Below are 17,335 nucleotides of genomic sequence, written 5' to 3'. Positions count from 1 at the left end.
CGGGGGAGGGGAGGTGAGGACAACCTTACAAAGAGTTTAATTCCAAAACTCCTCGAATGGTGGTAACTTGTGTTGCTGTGCAGTTTGATGTAAAGTTTTCTTGTTTTGAGTTTTTTCTATTCTAGAAAAAAGTAAGTTTTCCACCTAAATTTAGACTAGGAACCCACACCAAAACAATACGAACAGAGATAGGTGAATACAAAAAAAAAGATACTAAGAAATAGGAAAGAGACGAATACATCTCAAACAAATTGAACCCTCGAAAGATCCCAGCAAGCCTTAAACAGAACTTTAAATTGTGTAATTAAAAGTGACTTTCAGATGGCGATCGACCCTCAGATCCATTGATCGATGATTAAATGAAAGCTCTTCCCTTTCGAACAAAAGACAACTGAAACATTCGTTTTAGGTTGCAATGCCCTTGCGATCCTTCTCCCCATTTATTGGGTTCGTTTCAGAGTTATTCAGCGTAAAATAAAACACGATGCACAAAAACCATTGCCTGTATTACGCTTGTTACCGTATTGCTAAAGAAGCTACATAAAGAGACACCCTATTTACAGACAGTGCAGTACATAATGTCGTATACCCACATAAATGACAAACTAAAGACAGCAATGAAAGCAATATAAAGAAGCTTATTCCCTGCTTGCTTCTACCTCTACGTCAACTAAGAAAACTAATGGACTGTCAGAGCTGCATTTTCACAGAACATACACATATTAACCATTTGCGACTCGTGCTCACCCAACGCACACTTTACAAGCATTGTATAGTCTATGACACAAGATAAGTTAATCTGTGCTGCAATCCCTGGACCCTGAAAACTTTCCAAAACGTCATATGCTTTTTTTTTTGCTACACAAAACGGTATTATACGCACTCAAGGTACGCAAGGTGTTTTTATTACCATTAAACGTCATGGAATTATTGCAGTTCCTGTCACAGGTCCTGCCTAGAGAAGACAGATGACGAACATTACAAAACAGGTGCAATGTCGGACACTACCAGTAGTTGTACCCCAACAAATTTTCAAGCGGCACCTACACAAACCAATATCGAAAACTCACAACTTCTCAGCATATCAATACAAAAATGTTATTAGGTATCCTGCGCTACCAAACTTATGGCGCATTTAAACCGGTTCAACAGACACAAAAGAATTGGACACGAATCAACTAAAAGGCTGTCGCGCACATTCATATAACTAGCATATCTATAACGAACTAACTAAGGTAACGATGACGCCTGGTCCAGGGCCAATGGCAGCGGTTAGTTCAGGGGCTTAGAGTAATGGTAGCGGAGTACCGTGCTAAGCAGCGCAACTAAGAATGGTGACTTTAACGGTAGTGTTCTTCATTAAAACGGTTGCATTGCAGCATTAGCCCGTTAACGGTAGCGTTAACGGTAGGGGGCTGTTGGTAATGGTACTGGCGTTAACGCTAACAACCGTATCGTTCGATTGTCTCACTTGACGCCACCACCGTTAGAGATTACTACCACCAAAACAAAACACATTCTACACACTATAAGTGTCCCTGCTGGTAAAAAGAGTTGTAATCCAAACAACGTTCGCCTCCTCTCCGCCCTTTCCATGTATATTCATCAAGCGCCTTCGTAGGTCGTAAAACATCACAAATATGTACATTACCTACAAACGACCAGAGTCCAGAGTCATTACAAACGATCAGAGTCCAGAGTCCATTACAAACAATCAGAGTCCATGGTATTCGTAGTTGTAATCCGCCCGTCTGCTGGTTAAAACGTTCATTTCTTCCTTGCTCTTTCCATGGATGTTCACCAGGTGCCTTCGAAGGTGGTGGAGCATCGCAAAGGTCTTGTTACAGATAGGGCAGTTGGTTCTTCCAGAGTGGCTCTTGAGATGTTCGGTTAGTCCGCCCCGGTAAGTGTAGCTTTTGCCGCAGATGAAACATGAGAAGGGACCGGCAGCTGTGAAAGAGAAAATGGGAAGCGGTCACTATCGGATCTGGAACGGCGGTCTTGGACGCTGAGAGGTGCATGTCTTAACCCGCGCCCTGCTGGGGGGGGGGGTGTTTGAACACCCCCCTTGTGGTTTTTCGCGAATATCTCAAAAACGGCGGCGCGGAGCGCCGCCGTTTTTGGTACACCTTATCATACATCAATTCTGCACATGTTGTGAAAATTTCAGACCAAGGTCATTCAAGGTCAGGTCACCAGGTCACTTGAAGTGACCTCACCTCATAAAAAGTTTCAATGTCTGTCCTAGCTACACCGAGTGACCGATCGCTTTGAAACTTTCAGCGATGGCTAAGAGCAATAGCATGTACAAAATGTTTATCTCAGAATTTTGATATCGATGACCTAAGGTCAGGTCAATTTTGCGACCTCCCCATTATAAGTCAATGGGAGAAAATTGAAATGCGCCTCCTTTGGACGAAAGGCATTATAAACACTCTCAAACACCGAATTACAAGTGGTTTAGACACATTGACCTTGAAAATGGTGTCCGTGACCCTTGTTTATGCCCTGAGGTCATCCTAGGTCACGAATGGTATCTAACAGTTTTTCGCAAATAACTTTTGATAGAGGCATGCCAGAGCGATGAAAACGCCTTAGATGTGTTCAGCTCGACGATACGGATCGACTGATATGCAACATGACCCTTTCCGGTCAGGTCATGACCTTGACCTGAGGTCAAATTTTCAAGTTGACCTTTCAAGGTCAAGTTATAGTTCATTCGATGCGTCTTGACGAGAGGAACACGATGCCGGTAAAAGTAAGCTCGTACAAGGCTTGGGTCAAAAGTTATTGCAGAAAAACTGTTTCCGAAAAAATCGGCTATTTTTGCAGTTTTTGCCCCCTGCAGGCAAAACCGTTGACATTAGGTCAAATCTGAGAGAATTACTCAGAAAGGGCGTTAATGGGGCTATCGAATGCGCTTTTCCGCGGCGCTGTAGCTCTATTGGTTCCCGAGTTATGCGTTGGCTTCTTGGAAATTGTCGACATTCGACCTGGAAATCGGCGAATTTTTGCCTTCAATGACCTCTGGTGACCTGACCTTTGACCTGACCAAAAAATTGACCGAAGTGATTTCGTCATTATTTTTGACGCTCTTTCGAACGCCGCCTTCCGCGTATCGCTACGTGGCCCAGGAGCCGAGTTAGAAGGGGGGGTGTTCAAACACCCCCCCAGCAGGGCGTGGAAATCCAGGACCCCCAGCCGGGTGCGGGTTAAAGAAACTTTCTCCAAGTTCCAAAAAATCCTCGCCTTTCGATTTCCTATGCGTTGCTGTGCAATTTCAACCACATTGTTTATATGAGGATTGTTTAGTTTTCTTTTACCTATAGAGAAAGCATTTTAGGTAAATACAAGTTAGGACCCGAAACCAATAGGTGCGATATAAACAAAAATAGGTGTAGACAAATCGAAAACAGACAAATAAATTAACACATATTGAAGCCGCCGAAGGACCCAACTCTAAGGAGCATATAAAAGAACTAAAAGTATATCGACTTATGATTTTAATATGTTGCTCAATGCCCCCATTCGTTCGTCGTTCAATCATTCCACAATGTAGGTCCTTCCCTTAGAAATGCGAGAAAACTGATAACTTCGTCATAGCATGTAGCTGTTATTGCTACTTTCGAGTCCCTTTTACGTGTGTATTTTCTTGATGTCAGTGTTATTCAGCGTGATTAAAAACAGGATGCATTTGAACGATTGCCTGTAATATATACACTCAAGTACCTATATAAGGTACACACATTCACTGTATTCCTTAAAAAAAAAAACTACGTGAACTGACAACATATTCACAAAGAACGTCATTCATCATGGCTGGTTTGAACAGAAATGACTATGAGTATATTCTACTTGACCAAGCATCTACCGCGCATCCACAAGCAGAGAACTTACCGACTACCTACTACAACTACCTACATCTACGCAAAGCAAACTCCTAAACACCTCACACAGCAGCTTTTCACACAATACTTGCTGTACTGACTGCTATACTCCATGAAAGCATGGTCCATGACACATTCCTGCCGTCTCAAAAACAATCCAAATGTTGCCGTCTTTGTCATGCTACAAGGTATTTATTCTACGTGCGCAACGGCTGCAATCCATCCTTATCACAAAGCACCATAAATTTGCTGCAGTTCCTAACAGTCCAGTCTCGAGCCAGACAGATGACGCACATTATAGAACAGTTGCAAATGTCGGAAACCAGCAGCATTTTTTTACCATAACGACTTTCCAAACTGCACAAAACCGTACCGCCAACTCCCGATTTCTTATCCCATCAGTACAAAAATGTCACTATTCTGCGCCACAAAACTTATCATTTATACAAAGCCGTTGCAGCTTTTTTACAACGGACACAACACATTTACACGCATAAATCAAGACTTTGCCACGCAGAATTCACACGTCTATGCACGGCTCTCGCGAGATTAAGCGGTAGTTTTGCACTTTTACATTTCCGGTTATATCTCAGAAACTAATCGGTCTAAAATGAAGTCATTTTACACCATCATGGCCGGCTTGTGAATAACAAGTCGATTGGATCTTCAACACTTAAAAGCTTAAGACGACGAAGATATAGCCTGAAATAAACTAAATTTTCTTAGTGCAAAACCTACTGCTAAAACCCGCGAGACCTGTACCTAGTGTCTCTTCTACAACCTCGCTACGCTGTCGATAGCGTTTCTAATCTCTATTGTAGCGGCAATAGCGATAGTGTCAAAACGTATTCTACACACGATTAGAGTTCTTGATCGTCGCAATTGTACTCTGGACGCCGGCTTGTAATAGCGTTGACTTCCTTTTTGCTCTTTCCATGGATGTTCACCAGGTGCCGCCGTAGGTGGTGGAGCATCCCAAAGGTCTTGTTACAGATTGGGCAGACAGTTTTTCCGAAGTGACTTTTCATATGCCCATTAAGTCCGTTCCGATAGGAGTAGCTTTTGCCGCAGATGGAACATGAGAAGAGCAGATCAGCTGTGAAAGAGAAAATGGGGAGCGGTCACTATCGTAGCAAGACAGGCGGTCTTGGACGCTGCGGGGGTGACATGTCGTGAAAAAACATTATACAAGTTAAAAATTATTCGGCTTTCATTTCCTATGCGTTGCTGTGCAGTTTCTACCAAATCTTTCCTCATGATGATTGTTTAGTTCTTTTATTTAAAAAAGGTTTTTAGGTGTATTTAAGTTTGAAAACGGAGCCAAAACGCAGTGAACAAAAATGGTGGAAACGAAATCGAACACGTGTAGAAAAATCAACACAAGTTGAGGCCGCCAAAGGACCCCGTGAGTTAAAAAAGAAACTAAAAATATGTTAACTAATGATTAAAATATGTTGCCCAATGCCCCTACAATCTTCATTCATTGTTACTTATCCCACAATGTAGGTTCTTGCCTTTGAAATGCCGGACAACTGAATTCTTTATTATTGCACGCTGCTGTTATTGCTTCTTTCGAGTCCCTTCTACGTATATTTTCTTCGTGTCAGTGTTATTTGGCGTGATTAAAAACAGGATGCATTGGAACGGTTGCCTGTATTATATAACTCAAGTACCTTAAATAGGCACACACATTCACTGTATTCCTTAAAAACTACATGAACTGACAACATATTCACAAAGAACGTCATTCATCATGGCTGGTTTGAACAGAAATGAGCTTCCTACTTGACCAAACATCTAGCGCGCATCCAAAGGCAGAAAACTTAGCGTCTATTATAACTATATCTACGCAGCAAAAACTTCACACAGCAGTTCTACACACAATACAAAAAACTTGCTTTACTCCATGAGAGCATGGTCTAGGACACATTACCATCGTCTAAAAAAAAAAAAAAAAAATGCTGCCTTCTTTGTCATACTACGATGCATTTATTCTACGCGCACAACGTTCACAATCTGTCCTCATCAGCATCACGTACCTATATCATGAATTTGTTCTATGTTCATAACGTACCAGAATCGAGCCAGACAGATGACGCACATTACAAAACAGTGGCAAATGTCGGGAACCAGCAGTATTTTTACCCCGACGACTTTTCAAGCGGCATCTGCACAAAGCCGTATTGCCAACTCCAGATTTCTTATCCCATCAGTACAAAAAATGCAACTATTCTGCGACACAAAACTTATCATTTATGCAAAGCCATTGGAGCTTTTTACAATGGATATAACACATTTACACGCATAAATCAAGACCGTCCAGCAACATTCACACGGCTATGTGGTGTCTCTTTTACAAACTCGCTACCGTGTAGATAGCGTCTCTCTCTCTCTCTCTCTCTCTCTCTCTCTCTCTCTCTCTCTCTCTCTCTCTCTCTCTCTCTCTCTCCCTCTCTCTCGAAGCGACAGTAGCGACAGCGACCAAACACTCTACACACGATTAGAGACCCTGGTAATCGTGGATGTAGTCCGGTCGCCTGCTAGTTAGCACGTTCACTTCTTCCCTGGTCTTTTTATGAGTGTTCACCAAGTGTCTCCGCAGATGATAGAGCATCGCAAAGTTCTTGTGGCAGATGGGACAGACGGTTCTTCCAGAGTGACTCTTGAGGTGCTCAGTTAGACTTTTTCGAAAGGAATAACTCTTACCGCAGATAAAGCAGTAGTGGGGTCCGCCAGCTGTGGACAGAGAAAGGAGGCACGTTAGTGGGGAGAACAGTTAGCTATAATTAGTTGGTACCGCTGCGAAAAAGGACTTGTATAGAACAACTTCTGAAGATGGAGTAAGCTCTGGCGGATGTGAAGGAAAATAAGGAATAGGGTCCAAGGCCCAGGGCTCAGGGAGTGTAGCATGAGGTTGAATGAGTGTGTGTATTCAAGAAAAAAGGATTGAGAAGAGAACATGAAGATTCGTTAGGAGAGCCCTATCGTTAAATCGCAACTCGTTTTTTTCTACACTTTATTATATCATGGTTTTGATTGTTATCAACTTGTTATTATTTGGTTTGGTTTCGGTTGCCTAACAGACATTCTAACTTTGGCAATAGATATCCATATTAGATGAGGTATAGAGCTAAGAGGTGTAGCTAGGACAAGAGCTAGTAACTATATGTACTGAAAACCTAATGAGAACGTAGCTCGTTTTAAGACTTCTAACAAGGTAAGGACGAGGAATGAGTCATAAAACAGAACGGCGATAAAGGATAGGAGCACAATGCTGAGCAGTTATCAAATATATTTAACCCTGTGATGGTGTCTGGCATACTAATCAAGACTGAATCAAAATGTCGTCCTTTCCAAGCAAATCCTGTTACCATCACAATTATTGCAATTGAAGTCATAAGCGATCCATTGATCAGCTGTGCCAGATTTACATTGGTTGAAGACCAATTACTGTATTTACTGATCACATACCGTGCCTATTCATTGCTGGTTCTGATATTGCAGTCGCCCCCCCTCCCCCCCACAGCTCTGCAACTCAGCGCTATGTCTTCGATCTTCACTTTTTTCAATTTTGATTCCATATTCCACCTTTTCATTAGGGGGTCTAACTTTGGCAAAGCTATAAACTAAATCAACAATATTTGTGTTTCTTGAAAAAGCCTGACAAAAAGGTGTGTTTTATTACAAACATGTCCCACTAAGTCATCATTACACCAGAACAGTTTTGCAACACCTAAAAATAACACTAGCGCTACACAGAAAGATAACCAGTTTCAACCGGCCCTCATCAAAACATAAGCACAATCACTCGAGGGTAACTACAAAGAACGTTAACATGAAAAAGAAGCACACAAAAGTCCGACTGCTTGCCCGGCGAGTTAGGCAGCCACTGCAGGTAGAATGTACAGTCCACCTATGGAGTTCACAAGAGCTGCACAGTGCACAAGCAAGGCCTGTAGCCATACAGCTTATCTCACACTTTTACGTCCACTTTCTTCGATATCGTTTACTCCGTTAACTACATTATCGCAATCTGTTAACTGCATTACCGCAATCCGTTAACTACATTACCACTCGCCTGTATGCGAATCATCATCCTTATCCGCGCTAAAAGTTTGAAACGAATTGAACCAGAACGGTAACACAACTGAAAAGCGATGAAAACAAGTACCCCAAAAGCGGACAAAAACCAACGCTTGAGCTTTTCAAACCGTAGGTGACCAGAGGGTAGTGATATCGGCAACGAATATGTACAACGGTAGCCAACAGCGCATACCTTACACAAATCGAGCAAAACAAAGCAGAAAAACTACACATATATAGATGAAAACAGACTGCACTGCGTTACAACAGGCGACATTGAGAAAAAGTGCCGAAAACATAGTTGAGTTCTTGAACGGACACCGGAAGCCCACGGACAGTCACCAAAATTAAAACCCGAAACCTACTCGTCCCTGCCTGAAGCTCTCTCTGTCTCTCTCTCTCTCTCTCTCTCTCTCTCTCATCCTTTCTCTCTGTCTCTCTCTCTCTCTGTCTCTCTCTCTCTCTCTCTCTCTCTCTCTCTCTCTCTCTCTCTCTCTCTCTCTCTCTCTCTCATCCTTTCTCTCTCTTCTCTCTCTCTCTCTCTCTCTCTCTCTCTCTTTCTCACTCTCTCTGTCTCTCACCCTCTCCCTCTCTGTCTCTCTGTCTCTCTGTCTGTCTGTCTGTCTCTCTCTCTCTCCTCCATCTCTTTACGAACTCCCTCCCTCTCCCGTAGAAGTCTCAACCGCCCCACTCCGTCCGGACGACTGCTGACGCTGAGCATATGTCGATCTAAAAGCCTCTGCCCATTCATGACTCTGCAAGTAGGTCCTCTTGTTGGTCAATTTATCCACCTCTTCCCTACTCATCTTGTGCGCCTTGACCATATGTTTTCTCATCAGGCAAACTGTGGAGAGTGTTTGGTGGCAGATTTTACATTTGGTCTGCCCGGTGTGCTTCTTCAAGTGTTCGGTGAGAGTACATCGTTGGCTGTAGGTCCGGCCACAAATGTGGCACGAGAATGTGCCAGTGCCTGAAAACGAGAAAAAGAGGTGTGAAGGAGGGTAGGGATTATACTATATATGGCCTTAAGGATTATTGTCACCGATGACGATGAGAATGATGATGGTTTATAAGACCAGTATTGTTTTGTGGTTTTAGGGGTACGAACTGCACTTTCTACAGCTCGGCGCTCTAGTTTATCTACCGGCACTTTAAATCGTAACGAAATTGCTGCTTTTGCTTTCCCTTTCATGCGAACCGATCGCACGTATCCCGAATCCCTTACGTTTTTTGAACGACAACGTTTTTTGAAAAGAAGGCACATATGACATAAAGGTACTTGGATTCCAATTGATGAAAGGAAAAGTAGCCGTTTGGTCAAAAATGTAGTCTTTGTGTCACTATGTCTTAGAAGACAGCGTTGCTCCACCACGCTTTCATCCATATATATTACGTATTCATCTTACTGCTACACCAAAAAAAAGACGTCAAAACGATGTGATTTATTAAATCAAGACAATCTGAATCATTTCGGGATTGTATGATGCCAAGCCGTGATATCGTTGGCACTTGGCATACAGGTGCTAGAAAATACGGCGAAACTACAGCCCCTATGCACACTACTAGGCTAGCAAAGACAAACAAAGAATGAACTTACACATCAACTTGCAGACCTATAAGGTCAAGAAAAAAGAACAGACAAACAGGACAAAACCAAACGAACAAGAAAAAGTAACCGATTCAATGACAGAACATAGCCTCTGTCAACATGAAGAAAAGACCAAGGTCTTCTACTGTCATCCATCACGATCACATCTCCCTTGCCCCCCATCCAAAGCACAGTCACTTGCTTTCATAACAACCGCTTCTAGTGTATCTACTTCACTATACAGCCCTAGTGCATAAGTCTTTACACTCTTCGACTAATGAACAGATTTCGCTACAACGCACCGTAAGATTACAAAGAGTAACACTCCCGGTAATGCGTAGTTTTCACGAATTCAGCGTTCAACACATCGTGTAAAACATATGTGTAAGCTACCGTTGCATACGAATAGCACACTTTTTGTGTTCACTACAAAGGTATTTGCTCGGTATGGGGTGCAAAGAGAGCCCTTCAGAAACGGTCAACAGTTAATAATAAATGAGTTATTTAAGACCGATGAGCTAGATAGGACGAAAACGATGAAGGGGCACAACAGTGAGGCTAAGTCAAGGAAGATGAGTAAAGGAGTGATGAAAAGGCGAATGAGTGTAAAAAGTGAGAGACAGCGGGGTTTCATAAAAAGCGGTAGCCCGTGACGTGATACCGGTGAGCGAAGACGATGATATAATTTGCAAGACACTTTTAAAAACGATGAATAAGTCTGCAAGGTCACAAAGGGCGGAGAGGAATACGTGACTTAGAAGATCCAAAGCATCGTATTTTGGAGATCGTTGGATAGGAGGACTACGCCAGGATAGAAAAGGCAAAACACAGAGGACTCAGGGCTTCCAAAGAGGAGTTCACTTTCACCAGACATTTAGGACCCTGGAGGCGGTTGGGATGTCTCAGACGACTCTGCCACATACATTGAGCCTCCCGAAGAGGAAGCGACAGCAGCATCATACGATGCCACTTCTGTCTCTCCTGTACCTGAACTACCAGCACCTAAAGCACCAGCTCCGACATCCCAACTCCCAGCATTCAAGCCAGCAGAGCCTGTATCACCACCTACCACACCCTGACTCGCAGACGGCAAACCTGCAGCTACAGCCCCACTTACAACCCCACGAACCCCTAACTCTCCCACTCCTCCATAGGGAAACATGTTCAGATTCTGAGGATACGTCCTCTTGTTGGTAATCCTGTCCACCTCTTCTCTCGCCAGACCATGCTTCCTGACCATGTGTCTCCTCAGGACACAGATCATGGCGAACGTTTGTAGACAGATTGGACACTTGGTCTTGCCGGAGTGCTTCTTGAGATGCTCGGTGAGGTTGCGCCGGTGACAGTAGGTGACTCCGCAGATTGTACAGCGGAAGACAGCTGAAACAGAGAGAAAGGGATATCCGTTAGGAAAGCGAAGAGCATTGGTAGATTACTCAGCTGAGTAAGGCTGGGACAGATACGTGAGTGCGTCACAGTTAGGGAGCATCGAATAAAGGGAGGTAGTGGATATAGGTTAGAGCTGCGGGACGAAGCATGGCGGCAGATGATCAGAGGATCAACGGCTGAAACACAGGGAGAGGTGGAGAGGTGTGCTATGGACATGAAACGAAGAATTAGCATTGACGCATTAGGCGACTGCTATGACAAAGGGAAAGGTCAAAGGCATCAATATACCCCATGCCTGTGGAAACATTTTCATATGTTCATATGTTTCATATATTTCATATGCTCTCCTCAGAACAACATAAGATAGTTAATTTCGTGTTTTACTCAACGTATTTGCAACATTCTTGCTTGTAATGCTCCCTTCATAAACCATTCCATTCCTCCTCATATCATCATTTAGCTACACGACCTTTAATTCAGTTCAGGTGATGGATCGATGACATCACCGTCAACGTTCAAAGTTCGTCTCAACTGGGTTGTTTATTATTGCTTCGTTGTAAGATATTAGGCGGCAAAATAAAGAGCTTTGCGGTTCAATTCCCAGTTCAAATGCAATATCCGAATTCAATGATTTCATAATCCAATTGACTGAAGGCTACAACAAAATCAGATACGACATAGCCGGAAGGATAAACAGCATAAGAAGTATTTTTTCCCACAATCACCATCACAAAGCTCTACCAAAGCAGGGACTACAAACAAACGTCGCACCTGCTTAGGATGTAAGCCTCCGAGAAGATACCGAATCCTCCATAGTCTCTGAAGCTTCCAAAGCTTCTGAATATGCCGAAGATCCACCGGGCACGCCGTAGTTGACGACGGAAGAACTCGTGTTCTGCATATAAGGCCTCTTGTTGGTCATCCTGTCAACCTCTTCTCTCGCCAGACCATGGGTCTTCGCCATGTGTAAGCGCAAGTTGTACGTCCTGGCGAAGGACTGGTTGCATATTGAGCACGTGGTTGCACCCGTATGTTTCTTTAAGTGTTCGGTGAAGTTTCGTCGACGACTGTACTGGAGTCCACAGAAGGAGCACTGGAAAGGACCGATATCTGAAAAACACAGAAAGAGGTGTGTTAGCCATTGGGGCACGTGAAAGCATGTGTGTTTATGATGTTCGGATGTCATACAAAGGGATTTGCGGAACAAAGGGAGACGTTGGAGCAAGACATTGGGTGCTCTGCAACACAAATGCTTTGAGAGTAGGTATGCGATTAGGTATGCTATACCTTAATAACCTGAGACACCGAACGGGACAAAGGTCCAACACTCACTTGTTGGTTGAAGCAAGGAAAACGCACTTCGGCTAAAACCTTTTGAGGCCTGCAGCTTACGTACTTGATACTATTTTCGAGATAAAATTATTTCAGAGTGTAAAAGCCCAAAGTCTGATATTGTACCTTGAACGCGAGAAAATCAAAACAAGATGTCAACAAGCTGATTTATTTACAATTCTTCAAACAGATAGCATACATAAAAGCCATGAAACATGCACAAAAAAACACGCTCAAGGTTAACAAAGAACAGTCAAAGGACGGAACGGTAACAACATGATGGAGAGGACACTGAGGGCCTTCTGGAGGACATGCTGCAGGCAATGAAAGTGACAACACCAACAAGGTTATCTATAGAAAAATGCCAGTTCTTTTTAACAGCCTCTCTCGCTCCTCAGATCACTGTATCAGATATAAATACGAAACCCTCATAGAGTTATCGTTGGCGACCAAGATCCGTAGATCCTCTGAATGTAGACCCTCTGTGTGTAGATCCTATAATCTGTGGTTCTATGTGATCCATAGGTCCTTTACGATCCGTAGATCCTCAGTGATGTGTGGTCACAGTTCAAACAGCAATGTTGGCGTTACAGGGCAGACCCTAATAGGGGTCTACTTTAACGCGCAAAGAACTCCAAGCTCTAGCAACAAAACTTAACTACATGTACATCACTGTAGCTCACATCACTACCAACCGAACCCTTCTTAAGCCCACAGAACTGACGCACTACTTACGCTTCGACAGCTCATACCGCCACCGCTAGCTAAAAAGGTCCACTGCACAGATCTTATATCTCACATCAGCTATCAGACTCAACTTCTCTTCGGAGAACTTCACCAAACCCCAGTTCTGCGCCGGAAAGTAGTTCCTGTGATCATGTTTCACAGATACGCCACACCACTAGCTAGCGATTTCATACTGCACATATCTTAGATCCAACACTTTTATCTACCCAAACTCTAATTCTGCTCAAAGAACACCACCGCACCCAGCTTCTTTTCAAAGAATTCCACCAAACTCTACTTCTGCGAAGGGTAGTAATAACTCCTCCGCTTCGTCAAATTGTCGACCTCCTCTCTGGACATCCCGTGTTTCTTCTCCATGTGCTTCCGCATGAAGTAGACGAGGGCGAACGTCTGGCCGCAGATTGGACAGGTAGTCTGGCCCGAGTGTTTCTTCATGTGTTCCGTGAGACTTCTTCGATAGGCGTATGACAGGCCACAGACTGGGCAGGTACAGGCGCCACCAGCTGAAAAAGACGGGGAGGGGTGTGAGATGAGGGGAAGAATAGTGGTGGGAATAGTGGTGTGAGAGAATGTTGAAGACATGGAAATGATGGACCCAGAATTCAAAACACAGTTCAGGTGGCATTGACAGGAAATGCAGATTGGTGGGTATGTGAAAAGGCGTGGGAAATTCATGGGAAAGCCAGCTAATTGGAGCAACTATTCCAAATTGTGTGTCAAACACGAAATTCCTTCACAAAATTTAATGGAAAAGTAATTATTGTAGGTTTTAGGGGTCAGGAATCTCTTTATCGCTAGAAGCTAATCCCATTGCTCTTCTTGTTTTACCTCGGTCGGCGTAGGTTTACAGCTAATCTACAAATGTGTCACTCCAGACTTCTCCGAAAGAAAAAAGGGTTTTCAGTGCTCCATTTATTTACATACCATCATTAAAAGAAAAACGATATCCAAGAAATCGATCAACATGACGCCAGATTCTGAAACGAAAAAGAAGCTTATATAATACATGAGAAAACTACATTTAAGACATGGACGGACGCTACCACGAATAGCCGTAGCTTGTGTTCAACGACGGAAAGACAGCCGATTCATTATCACTAGCAAGTGTAACCAACCAACCAAGATGACAATTTCTGGAATCGCTGCGTTCCCCACATAGCTCTCATCAGACCATCTGAGAAGACATCCGAAACTCGAGCATCCACATCGGCGAAGGCCCAATCAGTGAGAAATTCCCCTTTCCGACGGTCAACTCAGATTCAACTGTTCTCCTCAGAAAACTGCGAACCAGCTTCCCATCCCGACTGAGTCTGCAAACTCGGGTCAGACTGAGCCTGAAAGCCTGGTTCAGACTGAGTCGGTAAACTCGGGACAGACTGAGCCGAGTTTTGAAAGCCCGGTTCAGACTGAGCCTGCAATCCCGCGACATACGCCGCGAGATTCTGCGCATGGCCCCTCGTCTTCGTCAAGCGATCCACTTCATCCTTCGTCATCCCATGCATTCTCGTCAGGTGCTTCCTCAGGATGTGCGGCATGGCCAGGATCTGGTGACATACTGGACATGTTGTTCCTCCAGTGTGACGCTGCATGTGTTGTAGAAGACCACGGCGATAGCTGTAGGCGGAGCCGCAGATGTGGCAGACGTATGCACCGCCAGCTGTAAAGATAGAAAAAAGTCTGTGTTAATATGGAGAATATAACTAGAAGATACCTACACGAAAGCATAGGGTAGACGAAAGCGCAAGCCTGTACGATGAATATATGGTGGCAGAAAACGTGACAATGCGAATAAAACTTACCAGTTATCAGATGAGAATATTGATGTTAGGATTATGTGGTTGTGAAGGCGTCGACTTCTAATGAACGAACATGTGAATATCAAACTCGTCATAGACTCTGTTTAGATAAAATTGATTAAAAATTAATTCTAAATAAAACGGAGTGTGTTTTGCTTGACAAGCCAAGTCCAGCAGAAAAAGTGCTCGAGTTTTCTCATGTGTCAATGTGTCATTGTTTGGCGGTATCGAGCTACACCGTCACACTCAATGGATTGTGTAAAACGCTTTCGGAATCGACCATTTATTTGCACAAAATCAACGAAAGAAGGACATGTTCTATGAGAAAAAAGCATTTAAATGACCTCCTTACCATGAAATACTAAATGATGACAAAATGAAATGAAATAATTAGTTCACTTCATTTCATTATTTCATTATGTCATCATTTGGTAGTTCAGTCTAAGGAGGCCATTTAAAAACTTTTTCTCTGATAGAACTTATACCTATGCTTACATAAAGCAAGTACTACTGCAAGTAAAAAAGGACATGCAAAAAATGTCGAACATAACGTGAAAATCTTCACTATACGTGCTAACTGAAAAAGAAAAGAACCGAAAAATTACTTCTACAAAGCATATAACAACTATAAAAACAGCAAGAAAACAATACAAAGAAAACCATTCTTAGCGCCATAGAGTAAGTAGTATTTTCAAATACCTCATTCTGTGCTCCCCAGTCCCCGATCAATGCAGACAATGGGAACTCCATTTATTAACAGCAAGTCATAGTCACACAGTCTGAGATAAATTCAGGTTAAAACAGAGACAAGCCGATGGCATGATAAAAAGATCTCGGTCACAAGAGACCAACGATCAATTGAAACAACATACTTTAGCACAGTGTGGGTAACGGCGCAGGCATATAACATTAAACGCCGGAGCGCGGTGTTTTATTTAGAAAGATCATGAGCAATCTAACGCGTTGAACGTATATCATATGAAAGCATGAACATCTGGGGGTACCAATGTTTAGTGTACAAGACCACCATAAACATGGAGAAACCAAGGTCCAACAGAAAAATGTGGAATGTGTGCCTTGCCTACAAAGCCTTTCTTTGTACAGAAAGTTCAGCAAGCACCACATGTATTCGCGGTGCCAACTCTACAACAATGTTCTCCAATTGCTCCAGAGTTGACATTGCGGCATTGAAAACCACGACACAACCAGTGACCACACATCAACTGAACAACATGCACTATCTTAACTCTGAACATTGTTTTACATCACATAGGTACAGGTCTCGCAGGTTTTAGCGGTAGCTTTTGCCCCTATGAAATTCAGTACATTTCCGGCTATATCTTCTTCGTTATAAGCTTTTAAGGGTTGAAGATGAGATCGAATTATTCGTACTTATGCCTGCCATGATCCTCTAAAATGGTTTTATCGTATATCGATTAGTTTCTGAGATATAGCCGGAAATGTAAAAAGGCAAAACCTACCACTTAATCCCGCGAGAGCCGTGCAACTCGACCCTTGGAGATCTTCCTCCCTAACTACACTGTATACCTCACATCCATCCATCTCTCCCACACCACCACCCCTAAACGTCTTCTTCTCCTCCCACCACACCTCACCCCACATCCACCCATCTCTTCCACATCACCATCACCCTAATAGCTCCTCTTGCCGGTCATCTCATCCACTTCTTCCCTCGTAAGCCCATGACGCCTGACGATGTGTCTCTTCATGTTACAGGCCGTAGCGAAGCACTGATGACAGAATGGACAGGTGGTGATGCCTGTGTGCTTCTTGATGTGTTCAGCGAGACCTCGACGGTAGGCGTAGCCGCCTCCACAGATGGGGCAGATGAACGAGTCGCCGGCTGAAAAGGAGAGAGAGGGAGAAGTGAGAAAGTGAAAGTGGGGAGACAGATGCAGACGAAAGACATCTCGATATGAATGAATGAAATCTTCCGTCGCGTTAGGGGGAGAGAGACGAAGAAATGGACGAGTAAGTGGAAGGGAAAGTGGGAAGACATGCAGATTAAGGCGTCAGAGAGACCGATGCGAGAGTCTAGCTGCAACATAGTGAGGGAGGTATGTGAGAAAATGGAAGTGGGAAGAAAGATGGAGAGCGAATAAAGTTATGCAACATCAGAACACTATAGAGGTGTGTTAGTATCCGTAGGTTATCAGGGAATGAGTAAGGGTCTCCAGATGAGACATAGAGGAGTGATCACGTGGACCTAATATCTACCTAGAATGATGAGTGATGGGTAAAACCTAGTATAATCCGATTCCGAGCGGCGACTTAGCATTTCTTGGTGCTTTATATCTTACTCCCATTTCGCTGCAAATATCATCAGTTTGAAACAATCGCCATTCCTAGAACTTTTTCAAACACTTAGGCTCAGGACCATTTGTTTGAATGTGGGTTACAAATCCACTCATCCTCACTGGATTTTTTAAAAGTTTTTTTTTGTGCTGTAAGGCGCGCCGACTACTAGGGTCAAAGTTCAGGCGAGACATTGT

At 43.4% G+C, this 17,335-nt stretch overlaps 1 protein-coding gene across 5 annotated transcripts in view; it reads right to left on the bottom strand.

Moving 5' to 3' along the window:
* Window positions 1–5,527: 5,527 nt before the first annotated feature.
* The window catches only part of LOC122390802 (broad-complex core protein-like), a 90,157-nt gene continuing 78,349 nt past the window's right edge, over window positions 5,528–17,335 (bottom strand). Inside the window, exons 7-8 of one of the 5 annotated variants that reach the window (XM_043384118.1) lie at window positions 11,719–12,057; window positions 10,457–10,938 (exon numbers count right to left, since the gene is read on the bottom strand). In XM_043384118.1, coding sequence (XP_043240053.1) covers window positions 11,723–12,057 — 335 coding nt within the window. In that variant the 3' untranslated portion in view covers window positions 10,457–10,938; window positions 11,719–11,722. Of the gene's footprint in view, window positions 6,624–8,440; window positions 8,941–10,456; window positions 10,939–11,718; window positions 12,058–12,436; window positions 13,530–15,558; window positions 16,687–17,335 lie in introns of those variants that run through there. The other 4 variants (XM_043384128.1, XM_043384119.1, XM_043384132.1 and 1 more) reach the window with 4 other exon arrangements.

Source organism: Amphibalanus amphitrite, unplaced genomic scaffold (assembly GCF_019059575.1).
Source record: "Amphibalanus amphitrite isolate SeventyFive unplaced genomic scaffold, NRLGWU_Aamphi_draft 000409F_arrow, whole genome shotgun sequence".
Classification (NCBI taxonomy): domain Eukaryota; kingdom Metazoa; phylum Arthropoda; class Thecostraca; order Balanomorpha; family Balanidae; genus Amphibalanus; species Amphibalanus amphitrite.
The sequence above is the reverse complement of the archived record's forward strand: the minus strand, read 5'-3'. Positions and strand labels throughout refer to the sequence as shown.